The sequence below is a fragment of the Camelus dromedarius genome, unplaced genomic scaffold, assembly GCF_036321535.1.
Source record: "Camelus dromedarius isolate mCamDro1 unplaced genomic scaffold, mCamDro1.pat HAP1_SCAFFOLD_41, whole genome shotgun sequence".
NCBI lineage: Eukaryota > Metazoa > Chordata > Mammalia > Artiodactyla > Camelidae > Camelus > Camelus dromedarius.
The window spans coordinates 1,102,165-1,123,609 of record NW_026989840.1 but is presented as its reverse complement, the minus strand read 5'-3'; the positions used below and the strand labels follow the sequence as shown (position 1 = coordinate 1,123,609).

Below are 21,445 nucleotides of genomic sequence, written 5' to 3'. Positions count from 1 at the left end.
AGGGCGCAGCCAGGACGGGGGTGGGGGGAGGCTTATGGGACAGCTGGGCGGGGCCGGGGAGGGCAGGGCCGCCCGGAAGTCCTGACCTGCAGGTGGCGCCGGCCGGAGGCTGGGGCGTTGCTGCCACCAGTGGGCGGGGCAGCGGGGCAGCGGGGCGGGGGCACCCTCACCTGTCCGTGTGTGGGGATCAGCCTGGGCTCCGTGGCCTCCGCTTGCACCGGACGTGGACCCAGGCTACCGGTGGGCAAGATAGAGGACTGAGCCCAGGCACGCACGGCTGGCCAGGTAGGGCACCTGAAGTGCAGATCCGCCAGGCCCGCTGCCGGCCTTGAATACGCGCTGCTAGGCAGTTTCCAAGAAGACGGGATCTGTCATAAGAGGGGAGGTAGGGCTTGGGTACCAGATGTCGGGTTGGGTGCAGTCTCACAGGAGAGCCACGGTGAGAGGGCGCAGAGCGGCCCCTGTGTTGGCGGGGCTAAGAGTTTGGGGTATAGGGTCGGGGTGGTGTGTGCCTTTCTCCGTGGTCTCCTCACTCCAGAGCAAGGGGCTCTGCTTCCCCCCTCCCCTCACTGCACTCCCTGCCTTCCCCAGCACCACCTGGGGTGTGGTCATGTCGAGGCAGGGAAGGCCCAGGGAAGGGGCTCATTCAGGGGCAGGGGCCACTCTGCAGGGATGCTGGACCTGACAGCAATGCAGTGCTTCGGAACTCCCCTGGGCTGGGTTTCTAACCAGTGGGATGGAAGGGCCTTTCCTTCCTGGGGTGCATTTGGGGGAACTAGATACGTCATGAATGTCAGCCCTGAAAATGGAGGCTGTGCTACATCCATTCTTGGAAAGAAAAATCAGGCCCTTCCAGCCCAGGTGACTCAGAAAGTCAGTCAGCAATGTTCGGGGTCCCCAGTTTAGGCTTTCAAATAGAGCTGAGCGGCTCAGGAGGCCAGATCCCTGTCCGTGGCTCCAGGAGTAGGCTTTCTGCTGGGGGACAGGATCCTCACAAACACCTGTGTCTTTGTGGGTCACTCCCCTCTGACAAGCTGGGAGGCAGGGTGCAGTTGTGGGAAATCGTGTTTCCATGAGGAGAGGGCCACCAAGTGGTGGGGGCACAGGAGACAGTGAGAAAGAGTCCCGCAGCCTTTCTGGAATCAAAAAACTGGCAAATGTGAAAAAGTGCATAATTTGTTTTATTGAACAGGCTGCTTATGTACGTTTGGAGGGCCAGGTTCAAGGACTCTGCATCCCTCCAGGACAATAGCCTCAAGAGAAGAACAGACAGAGCAGGAAGAGATGTGGGGTTTCTCCCAGGAATGAGGCAGAACAGGGATTTCTGCAGATTTGCAAGGAGACCCCGACCGCTGAGCACCGGGTTACAACCCCACGTGACCCTTGTCGTGTTTGGCTTGGGCTCTGGGTCTGGCCTGATCATGTATTCTTCCAGCTGAGTTCCAGAAATTCAGAGGGTAGACTTAGAGAGGCTGCGTTTGGAACCCGGTGTGGAGACGGAGGGTCCTTTATCCTGAGTCCCCTCAGCCTAATCACTGTAGCTGAGTTCCAACACCACCCAGGCCCCCAGGGTGGCCGTGGAGGGAGAGCAAGCCTGGCAGGTGACCCAGGGGTCCCACTGCTGTGCCCCTCCCTTATCTTTGTTCCCTTTCACCCCGGAGGGTGTGATTGTCTCATGTCATGGTGACAAGCCATCTCTCTTCTCTGTCAGGTGGGATCCCCACCCCCGCTCAGCCTTCTTTCTGCATGGATGCTGAAGGACCAGGCTCACTTGAAGTTCTGAGTTTGAGCAGTAAGGTGGAAACAAAGAAACCAATGGAAACAAAGAAACAAGTCATTGTGGCAAAGCTCCCCACCACAGAGAAGCTGCCCTGAGTGGAAGGGAGGGTGTGGGCATGCCCATTTGTTTCGTGTCTCCCAGTGCTCTTCGCTTTCTTATTGCAGACCTGCATGGTTACAACAAAATGATCTGCAAAACTGAAAATATTTACTCTCTGGCTTTTACAGAAAAGGCTGACCAGCCTCTGGTTCCCGTACCGGTCAACTGATTGGAGTACCTTTCCAGTTTGGAAACATCTGGGCAGGCCCAGGTTTGCAAAATTCTTTAAGAGTAGTTATGGAGTTTTGCTTCTAAACATTTTTATGGCTCTATACTTCTGAGCTGAGGTTGTGCTGTGTAATTCTGAGCCGGGATTTTCTCAAACTGTTTCTTATTTCTTATACCGGACACCCCTAAATTCCAAGGGGAATGGGATGTTAAGGAAGCCATGGAGTTTAGGAAAAAGATACAGATTTCATTTCCATTTAAGCATCGATGTATCTCCATCCTAGGCAGTATCGGTTCTGTGGTATTGATAGGGGAACTAAATAGCAACCAAATTTATAGAAAATAGTGGGTCATTGGGTACACAAGTTCTTCTTTTCAACATTTTTGTAGTGTTTGTAGTTTAAGATGACCGTTCCTGAGAAACAGGCAGCCTCTTAGAATGAAATAGCATTTTCCCTGAACCATACTCAATTTTTATTTCGTAGACAGCAGGAAGGGCAATCACACATCCAACACTTGGGGACCTCAAAGATAAAACGTAACTTTCTGGGAGCACACTCCCCCCGTCTCCCTCTGCTCTTTTCACTGTCCCATTGTCCCTGAAGGCTCTTTTGTATCTTCTGCTCATGACTCCAGTAACTCTTCCTTCTCTTCCCTCAGCTGGTAAGTTTACTTTTCTACTTTGACCAAGCAAACTGAAGCCAACAGAAGAGAACTTTCACCAGCAACTCCCAGCACATCCGCTCGCCTTCTGATGTCTGTGACCTCACTCTCGCTGCCCCACCTCTTATTACAGGTGACATCGAAAGCCAGATCATCCAAAAGTCACCAGGGGGCCCATCCATACAATCTTCTCCGGGCTGTCACTCCCACATCCATCCTCTCTGTCACTACCTCATCTATTTTGTTCTCCTGCTAGTTGGCTCCTATCAGTATATAAAAGTCCATCCTCTTAAAAGAAACAAACAGCACTCCTTGACTCTAATTGGCCCCCACCAATTGCCACCCCATGTCTTTGCAGCAAATCTTTAATGAGTCGTTTAAACTCACTGTCTGCATATTCTCTTGAGCCATTCCCTTTGGCACCCACTCTGGCTTTCCCCCTGATCCCTCGCTCTATGGAAACTGCTCTGTCAAGGCCATCAGTGACCCCACGTTGCTAAATATAGTGGTCAGTTTTTAGTCTTCATCATGCGTGGCCCTTTGGCAGCATTTGACCCAGCTCTTCCATTTCTCCTCCCCCGTGTTCCTGCTTCACTTGGCCTCCAGCCCATCGCTCTGCTTTCGATCCACTGGCTGGTCTTTTGCCAACGTCTCCTCTTTTTTCCAAATATTTACTGCGAATGTGCCTCGGAGTTGGGTCCTGGGTCTCTCCTCTATCTCACTGCTATACTTTTGGTGGAAGCAACCAGACTTGGAAATTGACATGCCATCAATTTCTCGATTTGTCCAAAACTCCCTGATTGGCCTTTTCCATTTGGAACTCTCTCCCTGATACTCATATTCTTTTTCTTTCATTCATCTTGCTTTCACATTCATACATATGTTCTACTGTGTAAATTACTTTTCCAAATTTTGAATCAGTCCATACATATCATGTGAAATGCTCAGATCTCTATTATTTCCACTAAGATGCTTATTCTACCTTAGAACCTTTCTGCATTTCTGTATTTATGTCAATAAAGTGAATAGTATTTCTACAAGCCTCATAGTTAAACAGTGTGTTTGTTTGGGGCTACTATGTAACATGAAATAATGATACATCAACATAGTCCTTTTTCATTTAATTTTATGTAACACCAAGATGAGGTTTTTGCACTGAAGACTGTTTCATTGAAATTTTACCTACGTTATGGACAGTCAGTTTATGTGAAAGCCCTCATTTCTCCCCTTTTCTGATATATTTTCCATTTGGCTATTATAACATATACCTTGGCATGAAATAAAATTCCAAATCCATTCACATAATAAAATTAATACATTTAAATTATATTTTTTAATGTTAAAAAGAAAGAAAAAAAACCCCAGACTCCTCTACCTATTAGGCATTTCTGTGGCAATATCTAATAGACTCCTTAATCATGACATTGAAGAACTGAGCTGATTCCAGCCCCTTTCCACCTGCTCAGCCCCATCTTGTCCCATCCCCTGTGGATGGAGAGGACATCCATCCCATTTTCCAGGTCCAGATGTTGGAACCATGTTCTCTCTCTCTCTTTCTCTTACACACACACAGACAGCAAATCCAGCTTGTTAGAAAATTCTGGCTACTCTGAAATCATTAACCACATACTCTCTGTTCCCCACCCTCCTAGGAGCCACCTTCAACCCCTTGTTGGACACCAATTAGCCTACTTCTTCCATCTTTGCTTTTCTACAATCTCATCCACACAGAGTCAGAGGGAGCCTTTAAAAGCATACATTGAGGGGGTGGGTGTAGCTCAGTGATACAGTGCATGCTTAGCATGCATGAGATCCTGGGTTCAAACTACAGCACCTTCACTAAAATAAATAAATTAACCTCCTCCCAAGAAAACTCAAAACAAAAGCATAAATTGGACATCACCCATCCCATCAAAACTCACTAAAAGGGTCACCATTCCATTAGGAGCCAAAGTCGTCCCAAAGTCTTCGAGGACCCGGCCTGCTCTGCCTCTCCGCCCACACTCTCCCCACCACTCTGGGGGCCTCTGGCTCCGGCTCTTCCTTCTTCCTCCGGATCTATTCTGCTTCAAGTTCATTACTCCTTGAGATCTGCCAGGATTGCCTTATTCCCTCCTGCCTGCCTCCCACCCCACCACCATCACCTGAGTTTGCTCATATCACTCTTATTTTTCCCCAAGCTCTTGCTACCCCCATCATGTTGCCTGTTTTCTCTGCTAAAACTCTGAGCCCCCAGTGATGGGGAGTCGTGTCTATTTTGTTGACTAATAAAGCCCAAGAGCCTTGGGAATGGGTATAGTTACTAGATTCCCATAAGTAGTAGGAGCTTATACAGATTTGCTGAATGAAAGCAGAGGTCCTGGTCCAATTCGATGGAGCACTTCTGTGTCCTGCTCAAAGATTAACTCTCCTTTCCTCCTGAGAGAGGGTGACCACTTCCTTGGTGATCAAAGGCAAGATCTATTTTCTTTATGCTGTTAACCTTAGGCGGGGAGACTGGGGGATCTTCATTTATATTTTAAAATTTGATTCACTCTGCAGTTTGTCTCCTGTCTATGTATCCTTTTGAGAAACCATTTATGAGTGATCATTCTTCCATCAGATTGAACAGGATCCAGGGGGAAGTACCAAGCCTGTCCCATCGGCCATCCTGTGTGTCATGTCCTGTGACCCAGTGGATGCTCAGCACGTAAGTGAACCAACAGGAGTGAGTGAAGTGATGGGAACATCTCATTATTGTGGTGGCTGCACTCTGTCCGATGCCTTGAGATTTGGGGAAGGGTTTACAACTGCGGAGGCGAGATGTCAGGTCCTCTGTGCTCTTCCTGAGTGCCCTGGCCTTACCCATTCCCCCAGTCCCCTCTGGGCAGCCAAGCCCAGGAGCTGGGCCACCGGCGATTGTGCTGATCAATAATCCACCTCACCCAATGTCCGGGGGTAAGAGCGGCCAGCACAACTGTTTGTAGACTCTGAAGTCAGGTCCTTGGAGGAATTCCTCACTGAACAATGTTTTGGACCTTTTATTTTTCTCTATAGCCTCCAGCTGAAGAAACAGATTGCCTTAGGTACATGAAAGGTGAGGACACCTACTATCCCCATGGAGCGCAGGTGGGGCTGGGAGTCTGCTGTTTGTACAGCCGGTGGGCTCGTGTTGCTTTGGGCATCCCTGTGCCTGAATTCCTGCAGTACACTCGGTGGTAAGAACGGGGGTGCCTGGCAGGGAGGGAAGCGGGTCGGGGGACTGCACAGCTGGGGAGACGTTAACCTGGGGTGAGCGGGAGCCGGCTGATGCATGGAATCTCGGTGCAGGGAACTCTCCAAACTCAGAGAGGTTCCCACTCCCGCAGGGTCCCTTTGATCAGGGTGCTAGGCTGTCAGCACTGCAGGGTCCCTGTGAGGATCATGGTGCCTTCAGGCAGTGGGAAGTGAGGGGTCCAGTGGCAATTAAATTAACTGTGCACCCAAAGCCAACCCCCGTCTCTTTCAGCCTGTTTCCTAATCTGCAAAACTGGAATGATGTTAACCATCCCGCAGGTTTGTTGATGGGCTGGGACACACTAGACTGCCAGGAGCTGGAATTCCTCTGTGCCCTGATTGTAATCCTTCCTTCACACTATTTACTCTCACAAGTTCAGTCTCTCTGTCTCTCTCATTCACTTGTAACTTTCTCTACTGCTCTGGTTTCATTTGATTCCCACCCTCCTCCCAATCCCCAGATGAGTGAAATTAATTTCTGTGTGTCAGTTCCAAATTCCCGGGAAAGATGCTCTGTCCCCTCTGGATTGGTTGTCCAACCCATCAGTTGCAGTCAGAGGAGTGAGTCCCTCTGTGACCAGAGGAGGGGCTCTGCCCAGCCCCCCAGCCACCACTGTGGGAGCACATAGCTCTCCGAGGAGGAGGTACTGGCTGTGACTTGGTGTCACTAAGTGTGAATTTATCTCTCCTCTTGCCCCACATTCATCCTCCTAAACAAAGATGAAAATTAAACACTCCCGAGATTTGTGTCATGGAACACTCAGGGTGGGGGCTAAGAGGGCTGGATTCCCTGCTGAGTGTAAGGGGCTACAGTGACTCGCCAACGAGAGCCTGTAAAGGAAACAGCACCGGCCCCACTGGACATTAGGGTGCTAAGTCTGCGTGACATTGAGCCAGGCTTCTGACCACAGCTCAGGGGTCTGTTCTGACCGGTTAGTCTTTGAAACCAACCAGCTTTGGATTCCTCAATCCCTCCCTGAGGTTTTACCTGAACCACGAGCTTCTGTATCTCTGAAGACAGATGATGAGGACCCTTCACGTAAGGCATTTGCACAGCCCTGTGCGGGAATTTGTGCTGCACGGTCTGCCCGGCGAGCTGACCAAAGTTCGTATTTTACTGATCTTAGAAATAGTCTGGTTTCCTGATGCACTGTTTCACTGAACAAGCAACAGAAGCCACCTCTGGCTGATAAAAGCAAAAAAGGGACTTAATGAAAAGATACTGGGAGGGTGCATGGAGTGGCCCAGACCAGAGCCGACCCGGGGGCCGTAGGAGATGTTGGGGAGCCTCAGGCACCAGGCTGCGCAGGGTGCTACCGGGCCCCCTGCTGCCCCAGCAGGGACCCCACTCCTCCTGACACTCCACCTCACTGCAGGTTCATGTCCCGGCAGGGCCAGGTCACACTGAAGCCACCAGCACACACCTCAATGGGGGAGTTGGCCCCTTCTCAGCTGAGGGCGTGCCTGGTGTGGGGAGATGCCCAGTTAGAGGAAGGCGGTTCCCCTACTGTTCCGAGTTAATGCGCAAGTCAGTGTCCATCACTCAGGAGAGCCGGGCTGGTCGGACCTCATTGTGGTGACTAGGCCGTCTGAGTTCACGTATTACTTTTTAGGTTGGAAGGCCCAAGAGGGAGAAAAAGTGGAGGTTCTAGTACTTATTTTATATTTCCCATGTACCAGGTGCGGTAAGCAAGCCACTTCAGACAAGGCCCATAACAACCACATTAATAGGCCACGGAGAAAGTCATGCAGTCAGGCCTCTGCAGCCCCGAAACCCGTGTCCTCATCAGTTCCGTAGTTACCAGTGGAAGTTGTAGGGATTTATGGGACTGTGTGCTCCTGTGGGGGCTGGGATGTGTGTGTTTAAATCCACATCTTCAGAAACTCGGCCAGAACCACAGCCACTGATTGTCTGCATGGAGGCAGAGGAGGGGAGGCTTCCAGCCTCTGGTCCAGCTCGTGTGGAGCTCAGAAGTTGCTCCTTCTGTCCTGAAAACAACACCAGAGCTGAGGGAGCTGCAAACCCACTGCTCTTCTTAGATCCACAAGAAAACTGAGGGGGAAAGCTGCTCCCAACACAGAGAGGCAGCCGGGCAGGCTTGGAGAGTCACAGCTCCCAGGGCAGAACCCGCTTTTGTAAGAACCCCGGGGGCAGGCAGATTTAACAGGTCCCTGAGGCCAGCTGGAGGCTCAGCGTGGGGAAGTCCGAGTGTGACAACTCCAGGGGGCCAGTCAGAGGGGCCCCCTGCTCTTTTTCATGCATTTTACTTCCAGGACCGTTTCCTGTTCTCAGAGTGAAGATCATAGGAAAACTCCTCATGGTTCCTGCCAGGAAAGGAAAAAATAGCTCTATTGAAATACACCCAGAACATTCTCTTCCATTGTGGGTGGTTGTGTTTTGTTTTTTTTTTTTTAATGAGAAATTATTTTCCCAGAGCCTAACCTACCTGGGGGAAGGGAAATACCTTCTGTGTCACCCAAATTGGGGTGGGGGAAAGAGACACACTTGTGGAGGTCACAGCTCAGGGCACAGGCTCAATGAGAACTAATCACAGGACTACAGATGCCCTGCTCTGTCCCACTCCCCCAACACCTTACCTCCATTTCAGTAGGGCCCCTGTGTTATAACAGGAATAAAATTAAAAGAAGTAAATGTCTCAGGAGTGTCTAGGGAAAACCCAAAGACAGCGGGGAGATGGAAACAAGGACTCACGGGTGGCTTTAGCCTCTCGCACGAATAGCTGTAGCAAACTACACACAGCCCAGCCCCAGTAGATAAACAGAAAACCTCACAGAAGAAACTATTTATTTTGGTTCTCTTACCCAGTGCATTCCATGGTGCATCCTCGCCTAGAATTGAGTGGAAGCAAGTCCATCTCAGAAGGGACATACCTGAAGAGAAATGGCTTTCCAGACTCTGAAGGGCAGAGAAAGCACCAGCCTGGGTTAGAGAAAGGTGAGGGGTGGGGTAGGGGGTGGGCTGCCTTCTTCCCCAAATAAGGAACCTTCCTGAGGCCAGCACAGTGGGAGGGAGGGCCATAGGGTGGAAGCAGCCAGACTTCTTCCTGAGAAGTGATAGGATGCCTCCAAGGGACCATTCAGATGCCCAAACTGTGTCCTGATGGTGGGAGCCAGTCGGTCTGCCTCAGAGCCCAGGACTGAGGTGGGCGCACAGCAGGCCGGTCTTACTTGGCCGGATCAATTTCACTTCTCCGAAACCCTGTGTAAAACATGAAGCGTGGACGACCTGGTGAGCACAGCTCTGCCCTCAAGACCGGTTTCAACTCCTCTCTTCCCAGAGAACAGCATCTCTGAGCCCGTCCTGGGTGACCTCACAGAGATCACCCTAGTGGCCCAGGCTAGTGACCGGGAACATGTACCTTCCTGCAGCCAACCCCAGACGTCCACTGATGCATCATATACTGGCAAAGATGTGAGTTCCTGTGCATTGGTCTAACAGCAGAGACTGCCACAGGCCCAAGAGGTGGTGTGTGGGACAAGCAGGGGTGCAGGAGTGTACGCAGTGCAAAGGTGTAAATGGTGGCAGGGGTGCAGGGGCTGTGGAGGGTGCAGGCAGTTCAGGGGATGCGGGGGTGCAGGCAGTGCGGAAGGGCAGAGAGTGGCAGGGGTGCAGAGGTACAGGGAGTGTAGGGGTGCAGGAAGGTGCTCCGGCACGTGGCCAGGGTCAGAAGGCAAGTGCACATCCTCGCAGTCAGCCTGACCCCGGGAGATTAGTGCAATGGTCTGGGGTGGCGGAGGGGGCGGCGGCGGCGGCGGCGGCGGCGGTGGGTGGGAGGCTGCCCGGGCAAGCCGGTCGATTTCTTCTCTTCCCTGCAGCCTGGCCTGGGGGGGTGTTGGCCGCCGGAGATTCGCCAGATGTTGGACTCCAGGTAAGCTTGCTCCTGGGTGGTGGGGCGGTTAGGTCAGTGGGCGGTGGCAGCGGCAAGGGGGCGGAGCGGGGCTGCCCCTGGCGAACTGATGGAATAGCTGCCTTCTCCCGGCTGCCGGGCCTGGGAGCGGCCTCTGCTGCCCCAGGTCGCTGCACACACCTGTCCCACTCAGCAAGCTGAGTGGGGAGTGGAGGCGGTGTGGTTAAGGTGCAGGGCCCACGGGGATAGGGGGGCTGCCGCACGGAAGCCGGTCAATTCGCTCCGCTCTCCCCCGCGGCGGAGCCAGGGGCGGCTTCTGCTGCCGTAGAGGCGGGACGCCGGTCTCCAGGTGAGCTTGGTCCTGGGAGGCGGCGGCGGCGGCGGCGGCTGGGGGTTGGGGTCCGTTCCAGGGAGCTGCTCCATTTCTTCTCTCCCCCGCGGCCTGGCCTGGGGGCGACCTCTGCCGCCAGAGATTTGCCTGAGGTCCGACTCCAGGTGAGCTTGCTCCTGGGAGATGGGTGCGGTGCAGTCAGGGGGCTGGGATGGTGGTGGCTGCGGGGATAGGGAGGCTGCCCCGGGGGAGCTTGAGGATTAGCTCCCATGTCTGTGCCGCGTGGCCTGCAGGCGGCCTCTGCTGCGCCAGGTCCTGGGACAACCCTTTCCCACTTTGCCTGCTGGGGGCGGGAGGCAGGGTAGTCAGGGTGCACGGGTGGCGGGGGTCGGGGGCCTGCAGCGGGGGAGCGGGCACATTTGCTCCCATCTTCCCCGCGGCTTGTCCTGGGGGCGGTGTCTCTTGCCCTGGGTTAAGAGACACGTGTATCCTAGTCAGCCTGGCCCCAGGAGGCGGGCGTGTTACGCTGGGTGTGGTGGCAGCAGCGGCAGGTTTTCCCATGGAGCCGGTCCATTTGCTCCCATTTCTCCCCGTGGTTTGCCCTGGGGGCGGTCCCTGTTGTCCCTAGTTCGCCGGACGTCCATCTCCAGGTCAGCCTGCTCCCTAGAGGCGGCACCGTGAGGTCAGGGGGCAGGAGCGGTGGCTGCTGTGGGGGTAGGGGGCTGCCTTGGGGAGCTGGTGGATTGGCTCCCGTCTCCCCGATGGCCTGGTGTGGGAGTGGCCTCTCCTGCCTCAGATCACCAGACACACCTGTCCCATTTAGCCTGCTGGGGGAGGGGCGCCCTGGGAAGTGCCTTTAAAGTGTGGGGGAGGCGACGGCAGGCGTAGAGGACCTGCAGCGCGGAGCCGGTCAATTTGCTCTCCTCTTCCCCACGGCCAAACCTGGGGGCGTACTCTGCTGCCCAAGAAGCCGGATGCCCGTCTCCAGGTCAGCTTGCTCCTGGGAGGCGGGCGCGATGCTGTCGAGGGGCAGAGGCAGCTGCGACGGCCGGCTGCCCCGCCTAATGGGGCCACTTCTTCTCCTCTCCCCTGACCTGGCCTGGGGACGGCCTCTCCCGCCCAAGATTAGCCTGAAACCCCACACCCGGTCAGGTTGCTCCTGGGAGGTGGGCGCGGTGACATCAAGGGTTGGAGAGGAGGGGGGCTGCCCCTGGCGGGCTGGAGGATAAGCTCCCATCTCTCTGGAGGCCTGACGTGGGGGTGGCATCTGCTGCCCCTCATTCCTGGGTCACCCTTCTCCAGGACATATTGCCCCGGGGGTGCTGTAGGCTGCGGGGGCGGCGGGTTGTTGGCGGGGGTATGGAGCTTGCCGCTTGGGAGCTGGTGGTTTAGATCCCATTTCCCCCGCAGCTTGGCCTGGGGGCAGCCTCTGTTGCCCCAGGTCGCAAAGCACTGTTTCCCTGACAGCTTAACCACCGGAAGTGGGCAGGATGTGCTGAGGGGGCGGAGGCAGCCGCCAAGGCAGCGACGGAGGGGGCTGTCCCTGGCCAGCCGGTCAATTTGTTCCCATCTCAACATTTGCTGTCCCAGTTTCGCAGGACGCCCTTCTCCAGTTTATCCTTCTCCTGGGAGGTAGGCTCAGTGCATGCAGCCCAAGGTCTGGGCTCTCCCCTGGGGAGGGGCAGAACGCTCTTCTTCTTCTTTGTCTTTATTCTTCAGCAAAGTGGTTACTGGCCCCAATTCTTAATTCTGAGAAAGTGTAGCCTGTGTTACGGAGGAGCTGCTGGACAGTGAGGTTTCTGGGTGGGTTTTCATATCAGCTGATGCCCCAGGCAGGCAGGAAATGTATTGCTTAGAGCTTCTTAGTCTGGAGTTGGGGGATGGCCCCGCCATCCTCACCATGCTTTTTAAAAATGTGTTACTCCCCTCTTTTTCCTAGGTGACATTTTAGGTTATTGGGTCCCAGATTGCTGGCACACTCATCCCTGTTCTCAAACATCTTTTAAACTTGGGTGAAGTGATAAGTTGGGGAAGAAGATGATTTACTGAAAGGTAAGAATACTTAAATTTGCATTAAAGCTACATTCTGTCAATCTTTCTCAAATGATTTTTCTCTGATTCTAAATCCATGACCTAGTGAATGTTGTACTCCTGTGTAAATCATTGATCTTCACATCACACTTGTTGAGTGGTCAACGAGATTTGTTATTTAGATTATTCCTGAAAGGAAAAGCTCAGGCTTTTGAGAATTCCTTGTCTGATGTCACCCAGGCAGTCACAGTAGAAGACAGAGCTGATATAAAAATCCCTCACCTGCCTGAACTGCAAAGCTTCTGGGATTACTGATCCCTGAAATGCAGGTGACTCTTGATGATAATCTGGGGGATGGTTTATATGATCAGATTCTTCCAGTCCTGTAAATGGGTTCCGTGGCCCCAGCCCCGGGAGAGCTGGTCATAAGGGCCATATCGTGAGGGGTGGGATGGGAAGGCAAGGTCTAAGAGCTGGCATCACTGAGATTCCACACTCGCTAAACACAGACCCCAGAGCCTAATTGTTGTCAGGTTCTGTTCTGGATTTGAGAGTGTGTTCAGACATGATTCTTGCCCTTCAGGGGTCACTGCCTGGGTGGAAGTAACCTTTACATAAATCTGGGGAGGATGACAATTAAGTAGATGGGCTGTTATGATTCTCAGTGTGCCCAGGCTCGCTCTTCCAGGCACTCGTGGGACTAACGAGAGTCATGTTATTCACTCATACACTGATTTATTACCCTTGAATTGATCATTTGTCCCACAGTAAGTGAAACAAGCGATGAGGAACCTGAGTTTTGTCCCCTTTCCTAGCACTGATTGTATCTGTCAGTCAGGCGCCCTGCGTATGCATTGTGAAATGGTGGTATTTCTTGCCCAATGGGACTGCACTGTCAGTTCTGAGAATCAGGGGAGACACGTGGGTAGGACAGCACACTGACACATATGGCACCCCCCCCACCCCATGAGACAGCATTGTCGATGCTTAGGTGACCCGATGTAGACCGCGGTGCTAAATCTGAGCATGTTTAGTGATCTTGGTGGCTATGAAAATACAGACTGCCGGTCCCTAATTCTGGAGACTCTGAGGGTGTGCACCCCAGAATTCTGCATTTTAAGAAGCACTTTAACTAATTCTGATGAAGATGATCTGAGTGTCCCACTGAGAAACACTGGTGTGCGATGCACCAGTATTGAGGATTCTCAGGGAGCGATGTTTTTTCAGGATGGTCCAAGGGCCCTCACGAGACTTTTGCCTTGGGTGTAATTGTATGTGTTCGAAAGTGATGTCTCTCACTTCCAGTGCTTGTCAGCATGCTCTGTGCAGGGATTTGCTCTCAGCAGATATCAAAAACTATAAGTCTTCAGGTCACCGAGCTAGAGTGTGGGCGATCTTTTATTTTGGTTTTCTTTATTGCAATGCGGAGTCTCCCGAGAAGAGATTCAGACTGAACAGCTTTGTGTCGGACTTTGGAAGACCGCTGGTGCCCAAGGGGTTCTCTGGCAGCACAATGACGAATCTAGGTCCCTCTTTCACTGCTACGTCAATGAAGTGGACCGCATGGACAAGGCCAAAGCTGGTATCCCAACCATAGCCCTTGACAGTGATGTTCGGCTCCAGGAAGCCATCAGATGCAGCAGGTGGCCAGAGAAGGAGCCTAACGGGCTCATGAAATGTGACACCCCCAGCTTCATCAACACGGACCAGAACTCTTCCTTTGGGGAAGATGATCTCCTGATTTTGGAACCACCGATTGTTCTAGAAAATAAGCCAGTTGCCCAGACCTCACACAAAGACTTGAATTGGAAATGTGCTTTGTCAAGTGTTTCTCTGAAGATGTGAAGTCTGTCTTTGTATGGCAGGAAGTCCCCTTTCACAAAATTGTATGTGTTTGTGTCTGAGAGAGAGAAATGGAGACAGACAGAAAGACGGAGACAGAAGAGAGCCCCTCAGAAGAGAGCTAGTTAAGGTGAGTTTTTGTGCCTTAGTAAACATTTGGGGTTTTGGGGGGAACAAAGTATTTACACTGTCTCATTCTCCTCGTTGGAAACCTTGGCCCCGTCCTCAGTGTCAGCGGCCTTGAACGGGGTTGCCATGGTGCTTTTCATCTGGCGCTGCCACTTCCACGCTCTGCCTTTAGCACGTTGCTTTGCCTCCCAGGGCTGCCACCCTTTAAACTGTAAGGTGAGGAGTCTGGAGTAGATGATCCATCCCAGCTCTGCTGTTTTGCAAATTTCTGATTTCGTATTCGGATGAGGCTGGGATACACCCAGAGCAGCATAAACCAGGCCCTACCTCCTGTCTCTTGCTGGGGCATCCCTCAGGTCTGTGCCTTCTACTCAAGCCTTTACTGAGCCCAGCTTTTGTCAGGAGCCCAAGTGCCTACCGGGATGGCAGGAGACCTGTCTCTCCTGGTCACGGTGGCAGACATTTCTATTGGTTGTGCTGAAACAGCTCTTCTGAGATCCTCCGGCCACCCTTGCTCCAACCTGAGGACAGACCTACCGTTCCTTTCCTAGGAGGAGGATCAATCCATGGTGCATTTTATGACAATCCTGTCCCCAGGAATGCACGGAAGGTTATCAGCTGAGTGAGGGGAAGTGCCTCTGTGTCTCTGTGTCCCTGTATCTCTGTCTGCTCACAGTGCCCTGCCACCGGCTACTGAACAAGAAAAGTGCTATTCACCATGCTGTGTCTTTTGCAGATGTGTAGGTGATGGTCTTGTGGCTCATGTGTGGGCTTTGTGCTGGGATGGTGAAGGGCTTATAAATACCTCATCAACATGTATTCGAGATGGCCTGGTGCCACACAGACTTGATTCATGAAGGCATCAAGCCTGCACACTGGTTTGGAAACAACTTGGTTTTGATCAGTCACACTGCATGCATGACTCACTGCTGATCTCTGGGTGGTTTTTTCATTTTAGATTTATTCACCCAGTGTCTTGCTTAAGCTGAAAAATACATTTATTTCACTAGAATATTCTCAGATTCTTTGTTTTCACACATCCAGTTGTTTAATTCCTTTAAAAATCATTTTGTGTTTATAATGCCTCCTAATATCTATCATCTCTAGGTTCCCAGTGGCCTGAGCCATGCACCAGATTTGATGTAGGAACTGTTCCACCAAAAGAAATCCCTTTGCCATAATATCTTTTGAGGAAAATATTATTCTTTAAGGCTCTAACAGTAAATCGTAGAACAAAGCATGGAACATTTATTGTAGTTAATACATGTTCATGCAAAAAGAAATGATATTTTCATTAAACAATGTTGATTTTAATAACTTTTACTAATGTGAATATTATTACTCATAATTTAAGTAACCAAATAAAACCACAGTTATTTATTATGAAGTTTGAAAACTATTTACACTGTCTCTCAATTAGAGGTAGCTTTATTAGAAGACTGAAGGGTATTTAAAAGATGGAAAAATACCCATGATGACACCATCATTTTTATTAACTAAATATCAAGAACTGTGCAGGGTTAAGATTGAACCCTCTGCAAGCTCTCAAGTTAGCATGAGGTAGTTTGTGGATGCTGCCAGAAGACAGGAGACTCCCCCAGGTTCAGAGACAAAGAACTTCTTGCCAGCACAGCAGGCAGCTTGGGGTTCATGTTCATGTTGGTTCCTGAGTTTCTTTCCTTTTGCTGTTCTAACAAAGGACCACAGACTCAGTGGCTTAAAGCAATACACATTCATCATCTCACTGTTCTTTTGTGCAGAAGTGCAAAGTCATTGTCAGTGGGCTTAAGCCAACGTGTGGCCAAGGCTACGTTCCACACCGAGGCTCTAGGGAGGGATTCGTCTTCCTACCTTTCCCAGCTTGCAGAGGTGTTCACACTCCTTGGCCCAGGGCCCTGTGTCACTGTGACCTCTGCTGCCACTTTACATCTCTGTCTCTGACTATATAGATATAAAGGAAGAGTCTTCGACATCTGGTATGGACCCTTTTTCCTAAATGGACATTGTATCTCTATTTATGTGCAGATTAAAACCCCTTCCCTCCAGGGTGTGGTGGCATCAGCTCTCAAGATTACCACTCTGGGCTTTAAGTGTCCTCTTTGTATTGACACCTGGGAACTTCTCTTTCCATAGTTAGCTCTGTGTTACATTTGTTGTTGTATTTTACCCGGCATTACTGAAAGTTTTACTTAAAAGGGATCCTAATTAGCTCTGTTTACCTGTTTCCAGAGCTGAAGGCTTCAGTTCTAGATTATCTGTTTGATTTCTCTTAAAAATACATTCCAGTATATTTCTCTGGTGAAAGTCTTTACCCTGTTGTCTATTCTCCCATAATTTCCTTATTTTCTTGAATATATTAAAAGTATTTTATAGCCTTTATTGGTAACTCTGATGCCTACATCACCTGGGGGTTTGCATCCTTTGTCTAATGTTTCTTATTCTCATATTATCCGTTATATAGTCTTGACATGTTGCATGTCTTGAAATTCTTTATTACATGGCAGACATTGCAAATGAAAAATCCATATGTTATTTTCCGTGAGAGGTTTTCTACCTTCCTGTTAGGCAAACAGGGTGAGGGACTGATCATGTCGCTCCAATCAGGCGCTGAGGTGGATCAGGACTGAAGTGCCTTTTTTCTTAAAACAGCTTTGAGGTATACTTGGCAAAGTAATTTTCACACGTATAAAGTGTACAGCTAATACGTTTTGACATAAGTATATCCCCAAGAAACCATGACCACATTCAAGAGAGTGAACATACCCATCACCCACAAAGCTTCTCTCCTGCCATTTGTTGTCCCTCCCTCCCTCCCCATCTCTTCCCCTGGAAACCATTGATCTGCTTTCCATCACAACATATTGGTCTGCATTTTCAAGATCCTTGTATGAATGGATTAATGCAGTATCTACTCTATGTTGTCTGACTTCTTTCATTCAGTGTAAGTATTTTGAGAGTCATCTGTGTTGCTGTATTAATAGCTTATTTTTCTTATAGCAGAGTATTGTTTAGTGCTGAGTTTTTACTGAAGAGTTTGTTGTGAGCAGTGTTTGGATAGACCATCATTTGTTTCTCCATTTACTTCTTGATGGATGCATGGGTTATTTACAACTTGAGCTATTATAAATAAAATTGCAGTGAATATTTGGTTACAAGTCTTTATATGGACATATGCTTTTCTTTTCTAAAGCACCACATGAGGAATATCTGGGTTATATGGTAGATAGGTATTTACCTTTTTTAAAGAAACTGTTAAAGACTTTTCCAAAATGGTTGTACTATTGTAAATTCCTTGTGGTGTGTATCAGCTCTGGTTGCTCTACTTCCTTACCAGCACTTGGTAAGGTCGGTCTTTCTAATCGTATTCATTCTTGTATGTATGTGTACTAGTATCTCACTGTGGTTTTTGAAAGCATTTCTCTAATGACTAATGGCATCTTTAATCAGCATCTTTTCATATGCTTATTATCCATCTGGATATCTTTACTGAAGTGTGTTTTCTGGCCTCATTCATTCATTCAGGTGTTTGCATTATTATTGAGTTTTGAGACCTCTTTATTCTGGATCAGATACAAAGAGAGACCTTTATCAGATATATGATCTGCAAATAGCTTCTGTCTAAGGCTTGTCTTTTCATTTGCTTAGCAGTGTTTAGAACAGCTTTGAAGAGTCTTCATTTTGATAAAGTTCACTCTATCAGTTTCTTTTTAAAATAGATTATACTTTTGGTGTCATAGCAAAGAAATATTTGCCAAACCCAAGGTCATAAAGCTTAAGCCTATGCTTTTTCTCCTAGCTGTTTTATAGTTTTAGATTTCCTATTAAGATCTATGATCCATTGTGACTTAATTTTTGTATATTTTGTGAGGTGTGGATCAAAGTTCATTTTTTTTTTTTTTGCATATCACTATCTAATTCTTCCAGCACTACTTGTTGAAAAGATCCTTTCTCCACTGCATCCTTTTTGAGAATCAATTGTCTATATAAGTGTTGGTTTAGTTCTGAACATTCTATTCTGCTCCATTATTCTATTTTCCTGTTTTACACCAACACCATACTTTCTGATTACTGTAGTTTAAAAAAAAAAAAAAAAAGGCTGAAAATCAGATAGTGCAAGTCTTCCAACTTTGTTTTTCTTGTTCAAAATTGTTTTGGATATTTGGGATCCTTTGAATTTTTATATGAATTTTAGAATCAGTTTTAAAATTCCTTACATCCTGTTCTGCCAAATTTCCACCCATGTCTTTGGCCATCTCCAAAGCCACATTTTCTGAAGAAGTCTCTCTAGATCCCAGGTGAAAGGAATTTCTGTTTCATCTGTGCTCCAATCACATTTGATAATATTTGATTACATTTATTCATATTTGGCTGGATGTACTTGTGTGATCTTTCCTGCCATATAGTAAATCTCTCAAGATTTGGAATCTTGACTTGGTTCCCTCTGTCTGCTGAGAAAACTAGTTCTATGCTTTGCAGGAGTGAGCCCTGCAGTAAGAGGTATCTGCAGCACACATCTAGCTCATTGCTTGCATATCGTCAAGGAATCCTGCCGATTTAGAATTGTTTATTGATTGTTGTCTCCAAGACGGCTCAGCCTTTTTTATTTCTATTGCTACTGCTGCAGTTTCAAAGGAAAATGGGCTAATTATTTTCCAAATATCTAAACATACTGTAATTGAGCTGTGACGCAAATTATGTGCTGCTGTTTCTTAACAACCTGCTTAGTGTTCACAGGTACCTTCACTCATGGAACTTTTGGGAGAATGTCATATCCTCAGAGATAGCAATGCTGTCTTTGGCAACCTGAGCGGTAGTATCTGAACTCACTCCTGCTGTTTTTCCAGTGCCCCCTCTAGCACTCCTCCAGCCCTCCATGGGGGGCCTGCAGTTCTTCCCTCGAAAATCCTGTTGTTTCTCAGGAAGAATTCCCTATGAAACATATTCATGTCCTTCTTGTGGGGACATTCAGTCCAGAGACCTGACAGCAGGGGAAAATGTTTAGACTGCTTTTGGTAGAACGTAAATTCTTCCATACTTGTTAGAAGCAAATCCAATGAGGAAACTGTGTTGGCATCTAACAAATCAGGATAAATGTCTGATGAGGAAGATCAGCTTCCCCATCCCACTCAGGCGTCATGTTGATGTGACGCTCACCTTGGCTAACATTTTCTCCTGTGAGCAACGTGAAGTTCAAGACGTTATGAATGGCTTTTTGTTTTTCTTCCTTAGTCTTTCCACATTCACTGTGTCTGGTGAGATTATATGAATCCTGCTTATTTTCAGCCCAGCACTAAGCTTTTTAAAAGGATCACGTGTTTAAAAGGCTAGTGGACAATTTGTTAGAAGATTGAAATCCTTAGACTTTGGTCCTAGAGTTGAATCTTGGTTACTGGTGAATGAGAATTCCCGTTAAAATTTTAAATTCAGTGATATAAAGTTTTAAAAATAGTTAAATATTAGTCAATTTCATTAAACACTACAGCAGTTATTTACTTTTAAGCCTGTCTCTGGGGCAATTTTGCAATGATTCCCTCCCTTTATTAATTCCCTCTTTATCAGAATCCTTGAGAGGTCCCTGTCATCATTGTCAGTATCATCATCATCATCACCATCATCATGGAACTGATTCCTCTGGGAGATTCTAGGAAAATAAAGAGCTGGACGGGGTTATGTGCAGGTCAGTGTGTGCATATACAGTAAGAACAGTTGTCAGACATTAGATTCAAGATACCCATTCCATTTAGAGAAGAATGTGGTCATGAAATCCTGATGTGCTGAATGAAGGAAGCGATGGGAACAGGGTAGTCAATGGAAAGGAGGAGGAAGTGAGCGAAGCGGGGAGCATAGGTCCTTGGTTAGGTGATCAGCACATTGGTGAGAATGAGGGGAGTGTTATGGCAGAATCATGTCCCTCCCCGGCCACAGGGTAGCCACCTGTGACATGTTACTGTACATGGCAAAATGCATGACAGATATTTTAGGACAAAAATCTTAGAGGATTTCTGTCTTCTAAATTGTCTATCAGTTAGCATTTTAAACCCATGATACATTATTAAAGATTAGTGCAGGGGGACAAATAAAAAGGATTCATATAATCTCACCAGACATACTGAATGTAGAAAGGCTAAGGAAGAAAAACAAAAAGTCATTCATATGTGCCTTGAACCATAAAATGCCCATGAGAGGAAATGTTACACAAGGTGAGTGTCACAGCCACATTCATAATGCCTGAATGGGATGGGACAAGGGGATCCTGAGATGAGACAATAGGGCGAGTAGCCTGGATTGTCCAGGTGGGCTGAATGTAATCACAGGGGTCCTTGAAATGGAGGACATTTCCCAGCTGAGTTTAAAATCAGAGGGAGGTGTAGCCATAGAGCAATGTTCAGAAAGGCTGCTGACCATGAAAATGGAGGAAGTCGTGGGGCACAAGCTAAGGAAGGTGGGTGACCTCTGGAAACTGGAAAAAAACAACAACAACAAGGAAACATTCTCTTCTAGACCCTCTAGAAGGAAGGAACCCTGCTGCTACCTTGAATTTAGCCCAATGAGAACTGTGTTGGATCTCTGACCTCCACAGCCATAAGCTGATAAATCTGTGCTGGTTTAAGCTCTTAAGCTTATGGAAATTTCTTACATTGGTAAGAGGAAAATAACATAGTGAGCCGTAGTGTAACGGATTAAAGGTATAGGATGGGGTGTGGAGAGGATTCTGACATTTACAACTAAAAAACAACCAGGTGAAGTGGAAGGTGTTTTAAGGAAGACCTACCTGGCAGGGCTATTAAGCAGACTGGAGCGAGGGGAGCATTGGAGTTAGAGGAATCAATTAAATCTCTACCAGAAAAATAAGGAATAAAATGTAACAGGGCTTCAGTGATAGTGGATGTAGGAATGGAAATGGGCAGAGAGACATAAATATTACTTTGAAATTAGCTACAGGTTTGATGACTGCATGTTGGGGAGACTTAGCCGATGTGTGGACTGAATGTTTGCATCCCCTCAAAATCCATATGTCGAAACCCCATCTCCCAGGGTGATGGTATTGGGAGGTGGGGCCTTTGGGACGTGATTAGTAGGATAAAATGAGGTCATGAGAGTAGAGCCCTCATGAATGGGATTAGTGTTCTTATACAAGCCCCCAGAGTGCTTGCTTCTCTCTGCTCTCTGGGATATGAAGATATTGGGAAGACAGCCATCTTCGAGCTGGCAATCCTCTCAAGGATACATTGACCTTGAAAGTCTCAGCCTCCAAACCATAAGGAATATGCTGGTTGT

The 21,445-nt window shown here is 48.6% G+C and overlaps 1 protein-coding gene across 4 annotated transcripts in view; it reads left to right on the top strand.

The window, feature by feature from the left end:
- Positions 1-59: 59 nt before the first annotated feature.
- LOC135320905 (uncharacterized) overlaps positions 60-21,445 on the top strand; it is a 140,321-nt gene continuing 118,935 nt past the window's right edge. For 3 of the 4 annotated variants that reach the window (XM_064484111.1, XM_064484113.1, XM_064484112.1), the window contains exons 1-12: positions 60-285; positions 1,712-2,090; positions 2,708-2,843; positions 5,313-5,399; positions 5,747-5,907; positions 6,198-6,244; positions 8,793-8,921; positions 9,265-9,398; positions 9,803-9,855; positions 11,633-11,797; positions 12,105-12,217; positions 13,626-14,168. In XM_064484111.1, the coding sequence (XP_064340181.1) occupies positions 2,802-2,843; positions 5,313-5,399; positions 5,747-5,907; positions 6,198-6,244; positions 8,793-8,921; positions 9,265-9,398; positions 9,803-9,855; positions 11,633-11,797; positions 12,105-12,108 (822 nt within the window). In that variant the 5' untranslated portion in view covers positions 60-285; positions 1,712-2,090; positions 2,708-2,801 and the 3' untranslated portion in view covers positions 12,109-12,217; positions 13,626-14,168. Of the gene's footprint in view, positions 286-1,711; positions 2,091-2,707; positions 2,844-5,312; positions 5,400-5,746; positions 5,908-6,197; positions 6,245-8,792; positions 8,922-9,264; positions 9,399-9,802; positions 9,856-11,632; positions 11,798-12,104; positions 12,218-13,625; positions 14,169-15,274; positions 17,079-21,445 lie in introns of those variants that run through there. The other variant, XM_064484114.1, reaches the window with a different exon arrangement.